This window comes from Dermacentor variabilis, chromosome 3 (assembly GCF_050947875.1).
Source record: "Dermacentor variabilis isolate Ectoservices chromosome 3, ASM5094787v1, whole genome shotgun sequence".
NCBI lineage: Eukaryota > Metazoa > Arthropoda > Arachnida > Ixodida > Ixodidae > Dermacentor > Dermacentor variabilis.
The window spans coordinates 184,204,433-184,219,410 of NC_134570.1; the positions used below are offsets into that span (position 1 = coordinate 184,204,433).

The 14,978-nt window shown below is 46.0% G+C and overlaps 1 protein-coding gene across 1 annotated transcript in view; it reads left to right on the plus strand.

The window, feature by feature from the left end:
* The first annotated feature begins 10,632 nt into the window (after nucleotides 1-10,632).
* The window catches only part of LOC142574941 (uncharacterized), an 83,596-nt gene continuing 79,250 nt past the window's right edge, over nucleotides 10,633-14,978 (plus strand). Inside the window, exon 1 of the mRNA XM_075683929.1 lies at nucleotides 10,633-10,658. Within this exon, the coding sequence (XP_075540044.1) occupies nucleotides 10,648-10,658 (11 nt within the window). The 5' untranslated portion in view covers nucleotides 10,633-10,647. The remainder of the gene's footprint in view (nucleotides 10,659-14,978) is intronic.

Genomic DNA, 14,978 nt, shown 5'->3' on the forward strand with positions numbered 1-14,978 from the left:
TGCTCTTGATAGAGCTTATGATGTCGCGTCAAGATTGGAGGGATAGTCGGAATTAGCTAAGGACCAGCCTACGCCCGATCTAGATCACCGATTTAGATGCTCTAACGAATGCAGTCTATTGAAACGCGACATTTTTTTAATGCTGAGTTACGGATTTGTTAACACCGTACTTCTCTTTTTCCTTCTCATTTACTGACTTCCGGCAATTCTTGTAAAAATGTCTCATCATCAAAATTATGCTTGCTGCAATCACTGTGATGCAACTTTGTAAGTCCAAAAGTTGGCATTCAAATCAGTTGAGCAGTTCTGTCATAAAAGCATTCATGCGCTTATATGTATTTGAGCAGCCGGCATCGGATATAGGCCTGAGATATAGCTTAATCTTAATGCAACGCACCAGTGCTATGGAAAACCCATAATACATAACGCTGACTGTACGCGAGCCCGCGGCTGCAGTGATGCAGAAGAAATAAGACACGAAAAGAAGAAAAAAAGAAACCGGAAGATTCGCGTCAGTGATATCGGCCAGACATTTCATGCGGAATGCCAACGAGCTGTCCAGCCAGGTCTCTAGCAAAATCGTTCATTCATTGCTAGTCGAGCAAGTAGCTGGTCGCCTTCGAAATGAGGCCGATACATGAGCGCACTGGTTGACACGTGGCAAGGAGAAGCAACAGCCTGAGCGTGCGCCTCTTTTTATTATGTTTCCTTTAGTCGTGCGTCATCGCATGCGTGATGTCGCGAATTTGAATTCTGCAATGTTGATACGCCACGTGATGGCGAAAAGAAAAACTAAACGAGTGGCCAGAATTCCTGGGTACATGGGAAGGGGCCGCCCTACGATGAACAACAATACGCCTTGATTTCCTCCCATTGTGAGCGGAATCAAACCCACATCACAAGCCTTCATCAATACCAGCAACTAGATGCTTTAGCAGACCCTGCCACAAGTGCACGGCGTATAGGGTCATGGGTTATGATTGTGGGCGTTTCAAAGAATGATTTTTCACGCCAATGCTTTAACAAGCTCCGCAATGAATGCACTGGATATGTGCCGCTCCTGAATGGACATCTTGCCAACATTTGTCCCTGAGTATGTGCCACTGGGTGTGCGGCAAGGGAGGGATGGATTCGAAGCGATCGTAGGCACCGAAGCGTCTCGGTTCTCGTCTCTGAAGTCACGCACAAACCTCTCGGCAGCGTCACAAGAAGGGTGCAGCGTGTCTAGAAAGAATGGCGTGAAAGGAGCCACGTTGCCTAATGACGCGTTTCTTCGCACGCAGCGCCACCCCAGGAATTTCGGAGGCCACTAATGGTATCATGACCGCTGCGCCTTATGGCGTCGACTGTTCTGAGGAAAGCGCGAAAGAGAAATTTTGCTGCAGTGTACGCCTCATAGATAACACGTTACGAAGGTGACAACACGCGATCTGGCTATATTGATTCTATGCTCAACCAATTACCGTCGACAGTGATCGAGAGATGGGTTCTGACGATTTTCATAAGAATGAGGTTGAATCTACTCGGTGAGAACCTGACCAGGGACCTACCGAGCAAAGTGAAACCATCGTATGATAGGCAAAGAAATATTCAATTTAACAAGGGCAGGAACCTGTTATAGTGTACGTCAGCCGTCTTCTTTCTCCTGCTGAGCGTAATTATTGTGTTCAATTTTCCTTGCGGTATATATTCGAAGACACTAACAGAGACAAGACGAGCAGTAGTCATAAAGAGTACACGAACTGTTACGAAGGAACTTCGTGTCACAATATGTCAATGATGACGGTGTTACTGCCATCTACATTTCCAGTAACCCGGCACTTCTGTAAAGAGTAATGCGGTATGGAGAACCAAGATGTGTCTACTATTCACCAGCATAATTAATTTGAACTCGGCATCTAGTTCATTTTTCTGCAAGGCCTGCATATTGACACGTGTACTTATCTTTATCGGGCGACACGTTTCGCTGCCTAACAAATGTTATCGCACAGCGCGGGACGCGCCTGCATGTATCCGAAGTTTCTTGAAAGTTATCGATGCTTCTATCCACTGTCTGTTGTCGCCGAACCTTGTGTTACCTGATTTCATCGCCTGACGCGAATGGTGTAGAACTTTGTGGAAGGCACGCGGGTCCCAACAATTAGTCTGGAACATTCGACGACTGCTGTATAAAAGCCGACGCGCTTGACTCGCCGATCAGATTTTCGACGATCGCCGACTGTGTTCGCCGCTGTCTCCATTCTTTGAGTGTACCCTGTTTTGAGGGCAAAGTTCGCCCAATAAAACGCTAGTTTCGTCTTTCGCAGTTGGGCTGCTTTCTTCACCGTCACTACCACGTGACAATGTCACGCACTGTTGTCATCACGTTACCATGCACATCGAGCGACCGAAGCATATAAAACGTTTTCGGTCATTGCGGTATGATAGTAGGGGCCGGTGATACAATACCATATGGTAACGCGGCACTGCTGAAACTGTTGCTTCAACGTTAATCGCAGTAACATGGACATTCATTACCAGTTTCGTACTGCCAGATGTTTTTTACTTCAGAAAAAGTATTGCAAGCTACCATAAAGCGGCGCGCGAATTGTTCATTGCTTACCCCGATGCACATTCTCAAACGCTTAACGCCAACTTATGCTACAAGTTCAGCTGCAGTGCACAGCTGCAGACGGCGATCCGGCTAGGCTACACTCGGCCGCGCGCAGCTATCTGCGCTGCAAATATCAATGTACTACTTCATTGTTTGTGCGAAACTACGGGTGCAGCGGTGGCGTAGAGGTAGAACACCCGCCTCGCGTGCAAGAGGTCCGTGGTTCGAATCCCGGTGCCGGCAATTTTCCACGGGGTTAAAAAAAATTTAAAAAATCCGCGTGTTGATAAAATTGCACAAACAGGCCTGGAGTGTGGCCTGATCCCGGTGACCAGAACCGGTAACGCACTCCCTCACCAGAGCAGGATTGGCCACCCTGGAGCAGTACTTGGCCACAACCTCCTATGAACACAACAATCAAACCCCGGCCCTCAGTCCCCAGCAGCTGCGAAGCAACTGACCACGGCGGCGGTCAGACCTGCGACGCAGCAGAGGGTGCTAAGAATCACTGGCTCCGGACAGGCGGCCATTGGAATATGAACGTGGCAACGTTTAACGCTAGAACGTTATCTAGTGAGGCGAGTCTAGCAGTGCTATTGGAGGAATTAGAGGGCAGTAAATGGGATATAATAGGGCTCAGTGAAGTTAGGAGGCCAAAAGAAGCATATACAGTGCTAAATAGCGGGCACGTCCTCTGCTACCGGGGCTTAGCGGATAGAACAGAACTAGGAGTCGGATTCCTGGTTAATAAGAATATAGCTGGTAACATACAGCAATTCTATAGCATTAACGAGAGGGTGGCAGGTCTTGTTGTGAAACTTAATAAGAGGTACAAAATGAAGATTGTACAGGTCTACGCCCCTACATCCAGTCATGATGACCAGGAAGTCGAAAGCTTCTATGAAGACGTGGAATCGGCGATGGGTAGAGTGAAAACAAAATACACTATACTGATGGGTGACTTCAATGCCAAGGTAGGCAAGAAGCAGGCTGGAGACAAGGCAGTGGGGGAATATGGCATAGGCACTAGGAATAGCAGGGGAGAGTTATTAGTAGAGTTTGCGGAACACAATAATATAAGGCTAATGAATACCTTCTTCCGCAAGCGGGATAGCCGAAAGTGGACGTGGAGGAGCCCGAACGGCGAGACTAGAAATGAAATAGACCTCATACTCTGCGCTAACCCTGGCATCATACAAGGTGTGGACGTGCTCGGCAAGGTGCGCTGCAGTGACCATAGGATGGTAAGAGCTCGAATTAGCCTAGACCTGAGGAGGGAACGGAAGAAACTGGTATATAAGAAGCCGATCAATGAGTTAGCGGTAAGCGGCTGAGGAGTTCTATGGAGATTTATACAGTACTAGTGGCACCCACGACGATAATCGAAGAGAAAATAGTCTAGAGGAATTCGAAATCCCGAAGGTAACGCCGGAAGAAGTAAAGAAAGCCTTAGGAGATATGCAAAGGGGGAGGCAGCTGGGGAGGATCATATAACAGCAGATTTGTTGAAGGATGGTGGCCAGATTGTTCTAGAGAAACTGGCCGCCCTGTATACGCAATGCCTCATGACCTCGAGCGTACCGGAAACTTGGAAGAACGCTAACATAATCCTAATCCATAAGAAAGGGGATGCCAAAGACTTGAATAATTATAGACCGATCAGCTTACTCTCCGTTGCCTACAAAGCATTTACTAAGGTAATTGCAAATAGAATCAGGAACACCTTAGACATCTGTCAACCAAAGGACCAGGCAGGATTCCGTAAAGTCTACTCAACAATAGACCATATTCACACTATCAATCAAGTGATAGAGAAATGTGCAGAATATAACCAACCCTTATATATAGCTTTCATTGATTATGAGAAAGCGTTTGATTCAGTCGAAAGCTCAGCAGTCATGGAGGCATTACGGAATCAGGATGTAGATGAGCCATATGTAAAAATACTGGAAGATATCTATAGCGGCTCCACAGCCACCGTAGTCCTCCATAAAGCAAGCAACAAAATCCCTATAAAGAAAGGCGTCAGGCAGGGAGATACGATATCTCCAATGCTATTCACAGCGTGTTTACAGGAGGTATTCAGAGACCTGGATTGGGAAGAATTGGGGATAAAAGTTAATGGGGAATACCTTAGTAACTTGCGATTCGCTGATGATATTGCCTTGCTTAGTAACTCAGGGGACCAATTGCAATGCATGCTCACTGACCTGGAGAGGCAAAGCAGAAGAGTGGGTCTAAAAATTAATCTGCAGAAAAATAAAGTAATACTTAACAGTCTCGGGAGAGAACAGCAATTTACAATAGGCAGCGAGGCACTGGAAGTCGTAAGGGAATACATCTACTTAGGGCAGGTAGTGACGGCGGATCCGGATCATGAGACGGAAATAAGCAGAAGAATATGAATGGGCTGGGGTGCGTTTGGCAGGCATTCCCAAATCATGAACAGCAGGTTGCCATTATCCCTCAAGAGAAAAGTATATAATAGCTGTGTCTTACCAGTACTCACCTACGGGGCAGAAACCTGGAGGCTTACGAAAAGGGTTCTACTCAAATTGAGGACGACACAACGAGCTATGGAAAGAAGAATGATAGGTGTACCGTTAAGGGATAAGAAAAGTGCAGATTGGGTGAGGGAACAAACGCGAGTTAATGACATCTTAGTTGAAATCAAGAAAAAGAAATGGGCATGGGCAGGACATGTAATGAGGAGGGAAGATAACCGTTGGTCATTAAGGGTTACGGACTGGATACCAAGGGAAGGGAAGCGTAGCAGGGGGCGGCAGAAAGTTAGGTGGGCGGATGAGATTAAGAAGTTTGCAGGGACGGCATGGCCACAATTAGTGCATGACCGGGGTTGTTGGAGAAGTATGGGAGAGGCCTTTGCCCTGCAATGGGCGTAACCAGGCTGATGATGATGATTGTGTTGAGAAGGCAAAGTGGCAGCAACGCCAAAAAAAGAAGAACAGCACAACTTGTGAGCGTCGGCGTTTCATTCTGAAGTGCTGACTGCTGCAGCGCCGAAGTAAAACGGGAAAGCCAGCAAGCGATCAGCAGTGATGAGGCAGCCGCGACGGCAGAGCGTACCGATGTGAAACGAGCTTGGTAATTGGCACAAATAAGACAGCCACGTAATAAATAGAAACATCTGGACTGTATTATATAATAATCTTGTCATGTGCTGCTTTGTGATGAGCAGCAAGGTAAATAAAATATCGAAAACGCGTCATCATCACCAGATTATTCTACGTCCACTGCAGGAAGAAGGCCTCTCCCTGCGATCTCCAATTACCCCTGTCTTATGCGAACCAATTCCGACTGGCGCCTGCGAATTTCCTGATTTTATCGCACGATCTAACATTATGCCTTCCTCTACTGCGCTTCCCTTCTCTTGCTACTCATTCTGTAGCCCTAATGTTAGAACGGTTACCTAGCCTGTGCTTTAGAAGACTTTCCTAGTGCCATCTTTTTCTCTTAATTTCAATTAGCATATGGGCTGTACCCGTTTGCTCTCCGATGCAAACCGCTCTCTTTCTCTCTAAAAAGGTTATGCCTAGCATTCTTCGTCCCATCGCTCTTTGTACGGTCCCTAACTTGTTCTCAATCTTCTTTGTCAGTCTCGAATGCTCTGCCACATATGACCGCACCGATAAAACGCACTGGTTGTACACCTTCCTTTTCAATGATAATGGTAATGCTAATGTCAATGATAATGATTGTGCTGCTTTCTTCACCGTCACTACTACCTGACAATATCTGTGCAATAGCACCCCCTCTCCTTCCCCCTCCACGGGTGATACAGCCAACAAGTTAATGAACACGGTGATCGCGCCATATAGCCAGAAATGGCTGATTGAATGTGTATTAGGTCTTTGCAAGCTTTATGACGTTCGCCTGCTGATTTGTCGACGCCTACCAAAGCAGCATCTAGACGAACGCGTCGTCGATAGAACATTCCTGCACTGTGTTCGCGATCAAGGCTTACCTCGTCGCACTGGAGCACAGCTACTCAATTAAGGGCTGGCTGGGGGAACGTGTGCGAACGTTTTTACCGACAAGGATGTGTGGCCAGTCTATCCTGTACTTATTGCGGTTGCTGCGAGACACAAGAACACCTGATATTGTAGAGCATCGATTTCACTGCACAGCGCACTTCGCTAGTGAGGGACTATCAGCTCTCTCACCTACTGCGTATTTCACTCGACGAATGTTTGTACCCCAGTGATTGTACGTCTGGCTATCCGAACACGTCGTCATTGAAAAGGAAGGTGTACAACCAGTGCGTTTTATCGGTGCGGTGATATGTGGCATCAATGTCTTTTTGCGTTTATAAAAATTAGTGCTGTGAGAAGCGTGATACCAAAATAAAAAAATAGGATATTTTAATTTTTAAAAAAGTTACGGGTACGGTGGTCGAATGAAACTAGGGCTCGAAAGTTTTGAGCGAACACGTAATGCATTCTTGGAAAAACGCAGAGCGTTTCAATGTTATGTTGCTAGGACTCAGGAAGTCAGTTTCTTTCTCCGTTAAAGACTATGTTGGCTGTATGAATGTTAATAGAAAGAAATGCATCGTTAAGTAATCAAAACAATGGCTGGTTACTTATGACTAGTGCCGAGACCTGTTCTCAGGGGCCCTGCACGTTGGGTGATTGATGTTGACAGGCAGAGCCCCCATCGAGCGATCTTCAACTTCTCCTTTCTTAAAGAGAACAGATTTTGCGGAAGAGTTATGCCAGTCTTCATTGCTTTTATCGGTTAATAATGTCTGCGCACCTGAAGGTCCTGTCAGGTTATATATAATATTCAGCTAAATGAACCGAACGGGTAACCATGCTTAAAAACAAGAGAAATGCGCATGATGCTTCCACAAACCGCTTCGGAAAACATATCGTATAAAACAGAGTGACTATACCCAATCTGTCTTTTAACGGCCACTGAGCCTTGGTGTCGTCATTTTTCCACTTCGTACAGTCGCGTGTTACATGAGCTGCGAAATGCCCCTTGCTTATATTTTTTTTTCTACTTCAGCTGCGATTTAACATATTCTCATTGTTCTGTATGTTATCAAGCCACACAACCATATTTTATAGCACTGGCAGTGTGCAAAAAGCGGGATCTAGAGCGTCACTGCTACTATTCGTGTTCATATTTTCATTTTACTGAGATAGCAGTTATGTGGACACTCCAGGCGTATTTCTGCAGTCGGCGCCCCTGTGAGGTTCCCTATAAATTCCATGGGCGATAAAGTCGTCTCCGCACGCCGTAGGCTGTATGTGCGAGTGAGCGAAAATGTGCAAGGGTGAGCCAGCGATCGTGGTTCATCGTCGCACTCCCGCACCGTCTTCCTTCGTATGCAAGGCTCTGGTGGGAGGCTAGGGAGGGGGCCTGTTCTGCACCATCAGCTGGTGCGGCCGCGCGCGTCCCGCCGGGCCGCACTGTGTTAAAAAACATCTGCGTCGGGTACAGAGTCCGCGCTGCGCTGTGTTTCTTGCGACTTAGTTCGGGTTGATGCGAACGGAAGCACGAAGGTCAATTCGCTCGCTGTTTCTGCCGCGTTTCCTCATTGCAGCGTTTTAACAGCAAGTCTTGAAGTAATTGAGTGAGATGTGTTCATGCTTCCGTTTGCCACTTGGCACCATGTTGGTGAATTAGTTTGCAAGATTATACGTCCCATAAGGCAACTATCTCTACTTGATATAGTTGTTCAATAATTTGCTTTCGCAATCGATGCTTTGCCTTTAGGGGAAACTGCAATATTTTTTTTCGGCTGAACGATGCTCTCGCTGATTAATCTGAGCTACACTTCTGACAGTTGCCTTGGAACTATGCCATCTTCGTGTCGAAAGCTTATCTACTTATAGTAATTTGTATTATTCGCGTGCAACCTTTTCCGATACCTCTATCGACAGTAGCAGGGCCAAAAGAACAAGGTAATGTGCATCATAGAACCAGGCATTCGTTCGAAAGCACTAAAGCTTGGGGATGTGGTTATACTTGTTACAGTTTCGTAAAACAATACCGCAGTCCACCATGACACTGAAAGCAAACATGACAAACACGGCTAATGTTCTCCTCATAAAGGTAGATATTTGTTGTAAGTGATGTATTATTCATCGTCGAGCCACCGTTGTTGTCATGTCATCACGTTGGTGTCGTTCGGTAAGGGTGCTGCACCATTCAAGTGATTGTAGGATATTTCAAGTAATTTGACGGAGTTGTAAGGAGGCGCTGGTGCCAAATGACCATCCGTATACGTGAGTTCAGAGCCTTAATATACGCTGATATTTTGTATGTTTGCGAATAAAATGGCGCTCTAAATCGTATAACATATTTCAAAGCTGTCGCATTTATGTTTTATCCACCTAGTACAAACCCATTTACGTAATTTTGGGCATATATTTCGCTGCAATCTTGGTGATGCGGTTGTTTCGCACGGCCAGCATTGTTCATTGTGTTCTCTCCATATTCCACATGTACTGGCGCCTTAAATGCCCAGCAACAATTACGGTGCTGGCCACCGCGATTTGCGATATTTGTAGAAGTGAATTTCTTTCGTACTTCGCTGGATTCGCAGAGACTTTGCAAAAATACATTTTGTAACTTATAAAGATGTGCTTCTCCAATTGTTGCGTGGAGTGTGAGAGCGGCGTGACGTCTGTACGATGGTATAGTGCTCTCTATATATTAAAGTGACATGAAAATTTCCCCTCTGGTAATCAGTTTGGCCATACGAAAGGGTAAGTGCTCTTCATGATGGTAAAAGAGCTACCGGTTTTCGGTTTTATTGTGCTATAGCATAACTTGCAATGACTTCTTTTTGACAATGATAGTATTTTTGGCATAAGAAACATTGGCAAATTATGTTGTTTGATACAGCTGTTCTGCTAAGCTTTCAGGCATCGACTACTGAAAATGTGATCCTACGTGTCGACATTGAAAGTAAATATCGGTGTATCAACCGTTTAATTCTATCATTTCCAAATCCACGTGTCACGGCATCACCACTGTGTTTCTCGCTGCATTGAAACACTTAGTTCATACAGTTTGTGTTAATGCGATATATTTCAGGCAGTTATATCCTTTACTGCATCCTTAATCAGGGATGACGTAATCAAGGTGACTTGCGGTGTTCGTGTTGAAGTGCAGCCTAGTCCATTTGATGTGTTGAGCCAGTCTGGAAATTAACCAGAATGAACTTTTTATGCAATAAGACGTGTGCAACGACCTATCTTAGAAAGGAATAAATTGGCACGCTGACAGCGTATAGTTCCATAGCCTCACGTTGTAAGTACCTAAGAGGAAGCTTTAGCTCGGGCTAAGCTCCGACGCGGCCTATTCCAATACATGTAAAACGCAAAAACGTTTTTCTGAAATAACCACTGGACCGATTTTGATGAAATGTGTTGCATTTGAGACAGGAAGTTAAATTCTAGTGACAGTTCGAAGCCGAATTTTGATTTAGGGCATCGATTTCGTTACAGTTTTCTAAAATTCGAAGGTTTGCAAAAAATAGAACGAAGTTTACAAATTCATAGCTCTGCATCACAAACAGATATTGTGGTCCTTTAAACGGCAGCCACTAAACCACTGAATGCGGACAAATTTTATATGTCAGTATATATTTTACCTGAACTTCTTACGTTGTGTACAAGGTTTCTCTAAAGCTGTATTTTCGTATTAATAAATTTCTTGAGAGTCATATATACCATATAAATTTTGTCCGCTTTAGATGTACTATGAGAGGATATTCACATAATTCTGATATCATTTTTCATTGCTTAATTACAGAGATGTAAACTTGATAATTGAATTTGTTTTTCAATTTACTATTTTTAATAAAACATTTACGACTTAAATAAGAAAATCAGAACCAACAGTTGCTACATTTTAAGCTTTCCTTTTAAATGCGACAAACCTCGCCAAGTTTGGTGCTGTGGTTGCCGAGAAAAACTAATTCTCTTTTACATGTCTTTAGATAGGAGCACCCGAGTAGAAGCTTCCTCTTAAGCTCCTCCTGAAGAAGGTCGATGCGTCACTGGTGCGCTGCGAACATGGCGCAGCGGTATGAATGCCATCCTACCTGCTATTGTGCGTTTGTTTTTGGCAGTGGCACCAAAATTGTCCTCATAAAGCGAACAGCCTTTTTTCACCTTTTCGGTCATTTTAATAGTCTGAGGTCGGACATTCACCACCGACACAAATAGCCAATGCAAAAAGAGCGTGCGGTCATGCAACCGAATTTTAAAAAAATTATTCATCCTTAGGTAGTCGTAAAACTGTGCTATCTATCAGTACGCGCACATAGAATGACTAAAGTATAAGTTTTCGTGCACGCAATGGGTTAACACTGCAGTGCCGCTTCAACACCAATACTTACCCGCGAAAACACTTTTCGACAGAATCGCATTCATAGATGACGTCCGGGGTGCACACGTCTACAAATCGTTGCTTAGGCTAACAGTTGATGGCTAGTCTCTGGGGCTGTAGGAGAACCTTGACTCGAGAGACGATTAGGTACGCGACATGTTGGAGCCCCTCAATGCGAAAAAAACCTAAGTGTGAAGGAAACCCACACAACGAGAGGCGTAGCAGGTTAGAAGCGAATGAAAGGAAAAGGGAAAGTTAGAAAATCCGAAAGGAGATTCAATGAAAAAGCCCATTAAACTCGGCTTAACTCAGTTTAAACAGTTGTTCTTCTAGACGACCCCACACTATCACCGATAGGTTGCGCAGTTTACGATATATTTGATTGTCGAGATTGCTATTGAATGCTGTCGAACTAACATAAAATATAGCAACCGCCGCTGTGGTGCAGACTCGCCAACCAATGTCGTAGCCGCGGTAGGTGCGCGATGGAAATTGCAAACGTTCTTAAGACCAGCTTCCAGAAGACTCCGGCCACATGAGATTGGCACACTTCAATACGCTTTATACTTCCCGCGCCTGTTTTGCCGAAAGGGTAACATGAACTGTGACCGTAGCACTTTCAGCCGCTTTAGCAATTGCACTGTCGTATTTGCGCCGCCTTCTTTGGAAGCACCGCAACAGCCGGCAATATAATGGGCATGAATTCCAACATTCAATATGCGAATTGCATAATCATGTTTCTTCTCCTATGTGCGGCGTCATTAAAAAAGATAGCGATAGCAAATTAGTAGATAGCTATACGAAGTAAGGATAGTAGTTCTGCAGGCCGCATGAACGTGTAAACATTCGCTTGCTAACTAAATTGACAATCACATAATGTGCAAGCGCGACTGATCCAGGGCGTAGAAAGAGACACCCACAGACGGTGCCGTTTATGTGTGTCTGTTTCTACGTCTTCGTTCAGTCGCGCTTAACATTATGTCGTGGATTCAGGCAAACTATCCCGCCAACTTGTTTTAACTAAGTCAAAAAAGTACGATGTCACACGCGCACATGTAAACATGAAAACACCTCACTGTATGAGCGCGGAAACCCGCTCAAACAGTGCTGGAGTGACGACGAATAACGGGGCAGCAGCAGCGATCGAACTGACCTTCATACATCTTACGCTTCAACGCGAACGAAACGTCGAAAGCACAGCGCATACGAAGCTTGCGGCACTACGCGAACTCTGCAAAATCGCATATCGCTTTGAAGATGAGGCCGGCGCTGATGAGGCCGCACGGCCGTGTGCCTAAGGAGCTGCCGCCAGAAAAGAACGCCCTCCCTCTCTTGCCTCGCCCCCGCGCCTCGAACGCTACAGAAGAGAGCGCGCTCCCGGCACGCATTCCTCGCTCGTACACGCGACATTTAGCCGCGTTCGCCGGCTCACCCTCGGACGCTTTCACTCGCGCATACAGCATACGGCGCGCGACGACGATTTTATCGCTCCTTGACTTTATACAGAACCTCATGGGAGTGCGACGGCAGAAACGCGCCTGGAGAGTTCATATAATTGCTATAGCAATGATCACACCTTGAACATACGCTTCACTGTGACGTCATCCAGCCTCGCCTCAGCTTGAGCCTTCTCTACAGTGATGTTCAAAAGAAAGAAGGCTGTCTTCACTTTTGTGTTGTCTATCACCGTTTCAATCGTATCATCCGCAAGAATGTCCACTCGTATTTCGAGTCTGCGGACACCCTTGGCATAGTACTAAAGGAAACCTCATTTCTTTCATTAGCATTAGGATTATGGTACTGACAGGTCCTAGTGACGGAATGTTGTCCCTCAAATACCAGTTCACCTATGCAGGTAGTTTCAAGAGATTCAGCGTCATGAACTTGGGACGTTGTAATGCGCTGTTATGTTGGCGAAAATAATGAACATGTTACTTACCGCGATGTTGCATACGTGCCACTCTTACCCTGATCTCATCATCAACTTCTACAGCCTTACTCTGCGTTCAGGTTACTGGCAAATTCCGATGCACGAATAGGACAAAGAAAGTGTTTGCAACCCCAGATGGTCTTTACGAGTTCAACGTCATGCCCTTTGGCCTCTGCCGTGCTCCGGCAACATTTGAGCGCATGATTGACACTGTTCTGCGCGGCCTGAAGTGGACATGCTGGTGCTATCTGCTGGAGGATATTGGTATTTTCTCGTCGACGTTTGCCCAGCACCTGCAACATCTGGATGAAGTTCTCGCATGCTTCGCTAACTCTGGTCTTCAACTGAACACCCAAAAGTGCCGTTTCTTAAGCAAGATATGAAGGTGTTAAGTCAAATTTTGAGCAATGATGATATTCGACCTGATCCTGACAAAATTTAGGCGGTGCGTCGCTTTCCTCTACCAGAAAAGTCTAAATAAAAGAGCAGTTTCCTAGGCATCGCTTCCTATTTTCGCCGATTTACACGCGACTTCGGCTATATAGCTGCTCCTTTACACAACTTACTTCGTTCTCGTGCTACCTTCGTGTGCTCACCGGAATGTGAATTTGCCTTCGACCTGCTGAAGGGCGCCCTCACATCTGAACCTGTCTTGTGTCATTTTGATGAAACTGCACCCACTGCCTTGCACACGGACGCCAGCGGCCATGGGATTGGTGCTGTCCTCCTCCAGTGAGACATCTCTTTGCGTGAGAGTGGTTGCATATGCAAGCCGCGTACTCCACCTGCGGAAAAGAACTATATCACCACCGCACAGGAATGCCTGTCATTTGGTCTGCCCACAAGTTTCGCCATTATCTCCACGGCCTCCATTTTACCAACGTTATGGACCATCACGGCAGATGTTGGCTCTTCCCACTCAAGAACTTGTCACGACATCTTGGTTGCTGAATTCTTCTTCTGCAAGAATATGACTTTGATGTCATCTATGTCGTAGGGGCGCCCGCCGCTATCAGTGCGTGATCGGCGAAAGACAGGAGACGAATGTTGTCCAACCCGCAGGCAAGCGAGGAAAACCCCGTCATAATTTCCACAGCACATTGAGTCGAACCAGCGTGACGTCTGCGATACGTGATTCCATACATGCGTCAGGCAGAATGAATTGGCGCGTCATGCGGGAGCGTGCTTTCAGCGCCAGGAAAATACATTACCGCCCATCCCCCTTCTGCAATATGAAAGAGTGGTTTTAGCGCGTTGAGTTTAGAACACCCACACATGAACAAACCGCAAGAACCCTCAGTGGCAATCGACCACGAAAAAAACCTTATTCATCAATGCCGTATCGAACTGGTCGCTTAACCACTCTACCAGACCTGGTCACGGTCACTGAAGCAGAAGGTACTAAAGCTGAAATCATACCCCCTGATCCTAAAGGCAGCGAATTTGTTAAGGTAGCGGGTGACTCCTTGTTCGTATAAACCAATTCGGATGAATCACTTTCATTTGTAAACTCGTAGATGCCTTCTGCCTTCCTCTGTTCTGGCAAGCGGTTCACCATTACTTGGTTACGCCGCAGCGTACTCCCTTCCTCGGTGCTTATTATGTAGGACCTCTGTGTAGCGGCTGTGGCGAGCACCATTGCTCGGGTCTTCATGTGCGCGACCCAAACGGTATCAACCAGCTTGGAGTTTATTCAATTCCTGGGTTCTGTGGTGCCTGTTATAGTACCGTGCTTGTAGCTTCTTGTTCGCACTGTCTTTGGCACCAAGATTAAGCAGCGGTGGCTGCACTGGACCACGCAGCTGCGGCACAATTACAACTCTTGTCCTGAGGCGCCGGCCAATGACGCTGGGTGGAAGCATAGCCAGGTAGGGGCCCTTAGATTTAAGGTTCAGGCGCTTAATTGTTTGCACCATACGTTCTATTTACGCATTAGCCTGACGGAACCTAGGCTAGTAGTGACGTCAACAAAGCCATAATCGTGTGGAAACTTATCAAACTCTCTACAAGAAAATTGTGGTCCATTGTCTTTAACTACGGTCTCCGGGATGCCATGGCGTGCGAAAATGCTTTTTAGACTTTCTA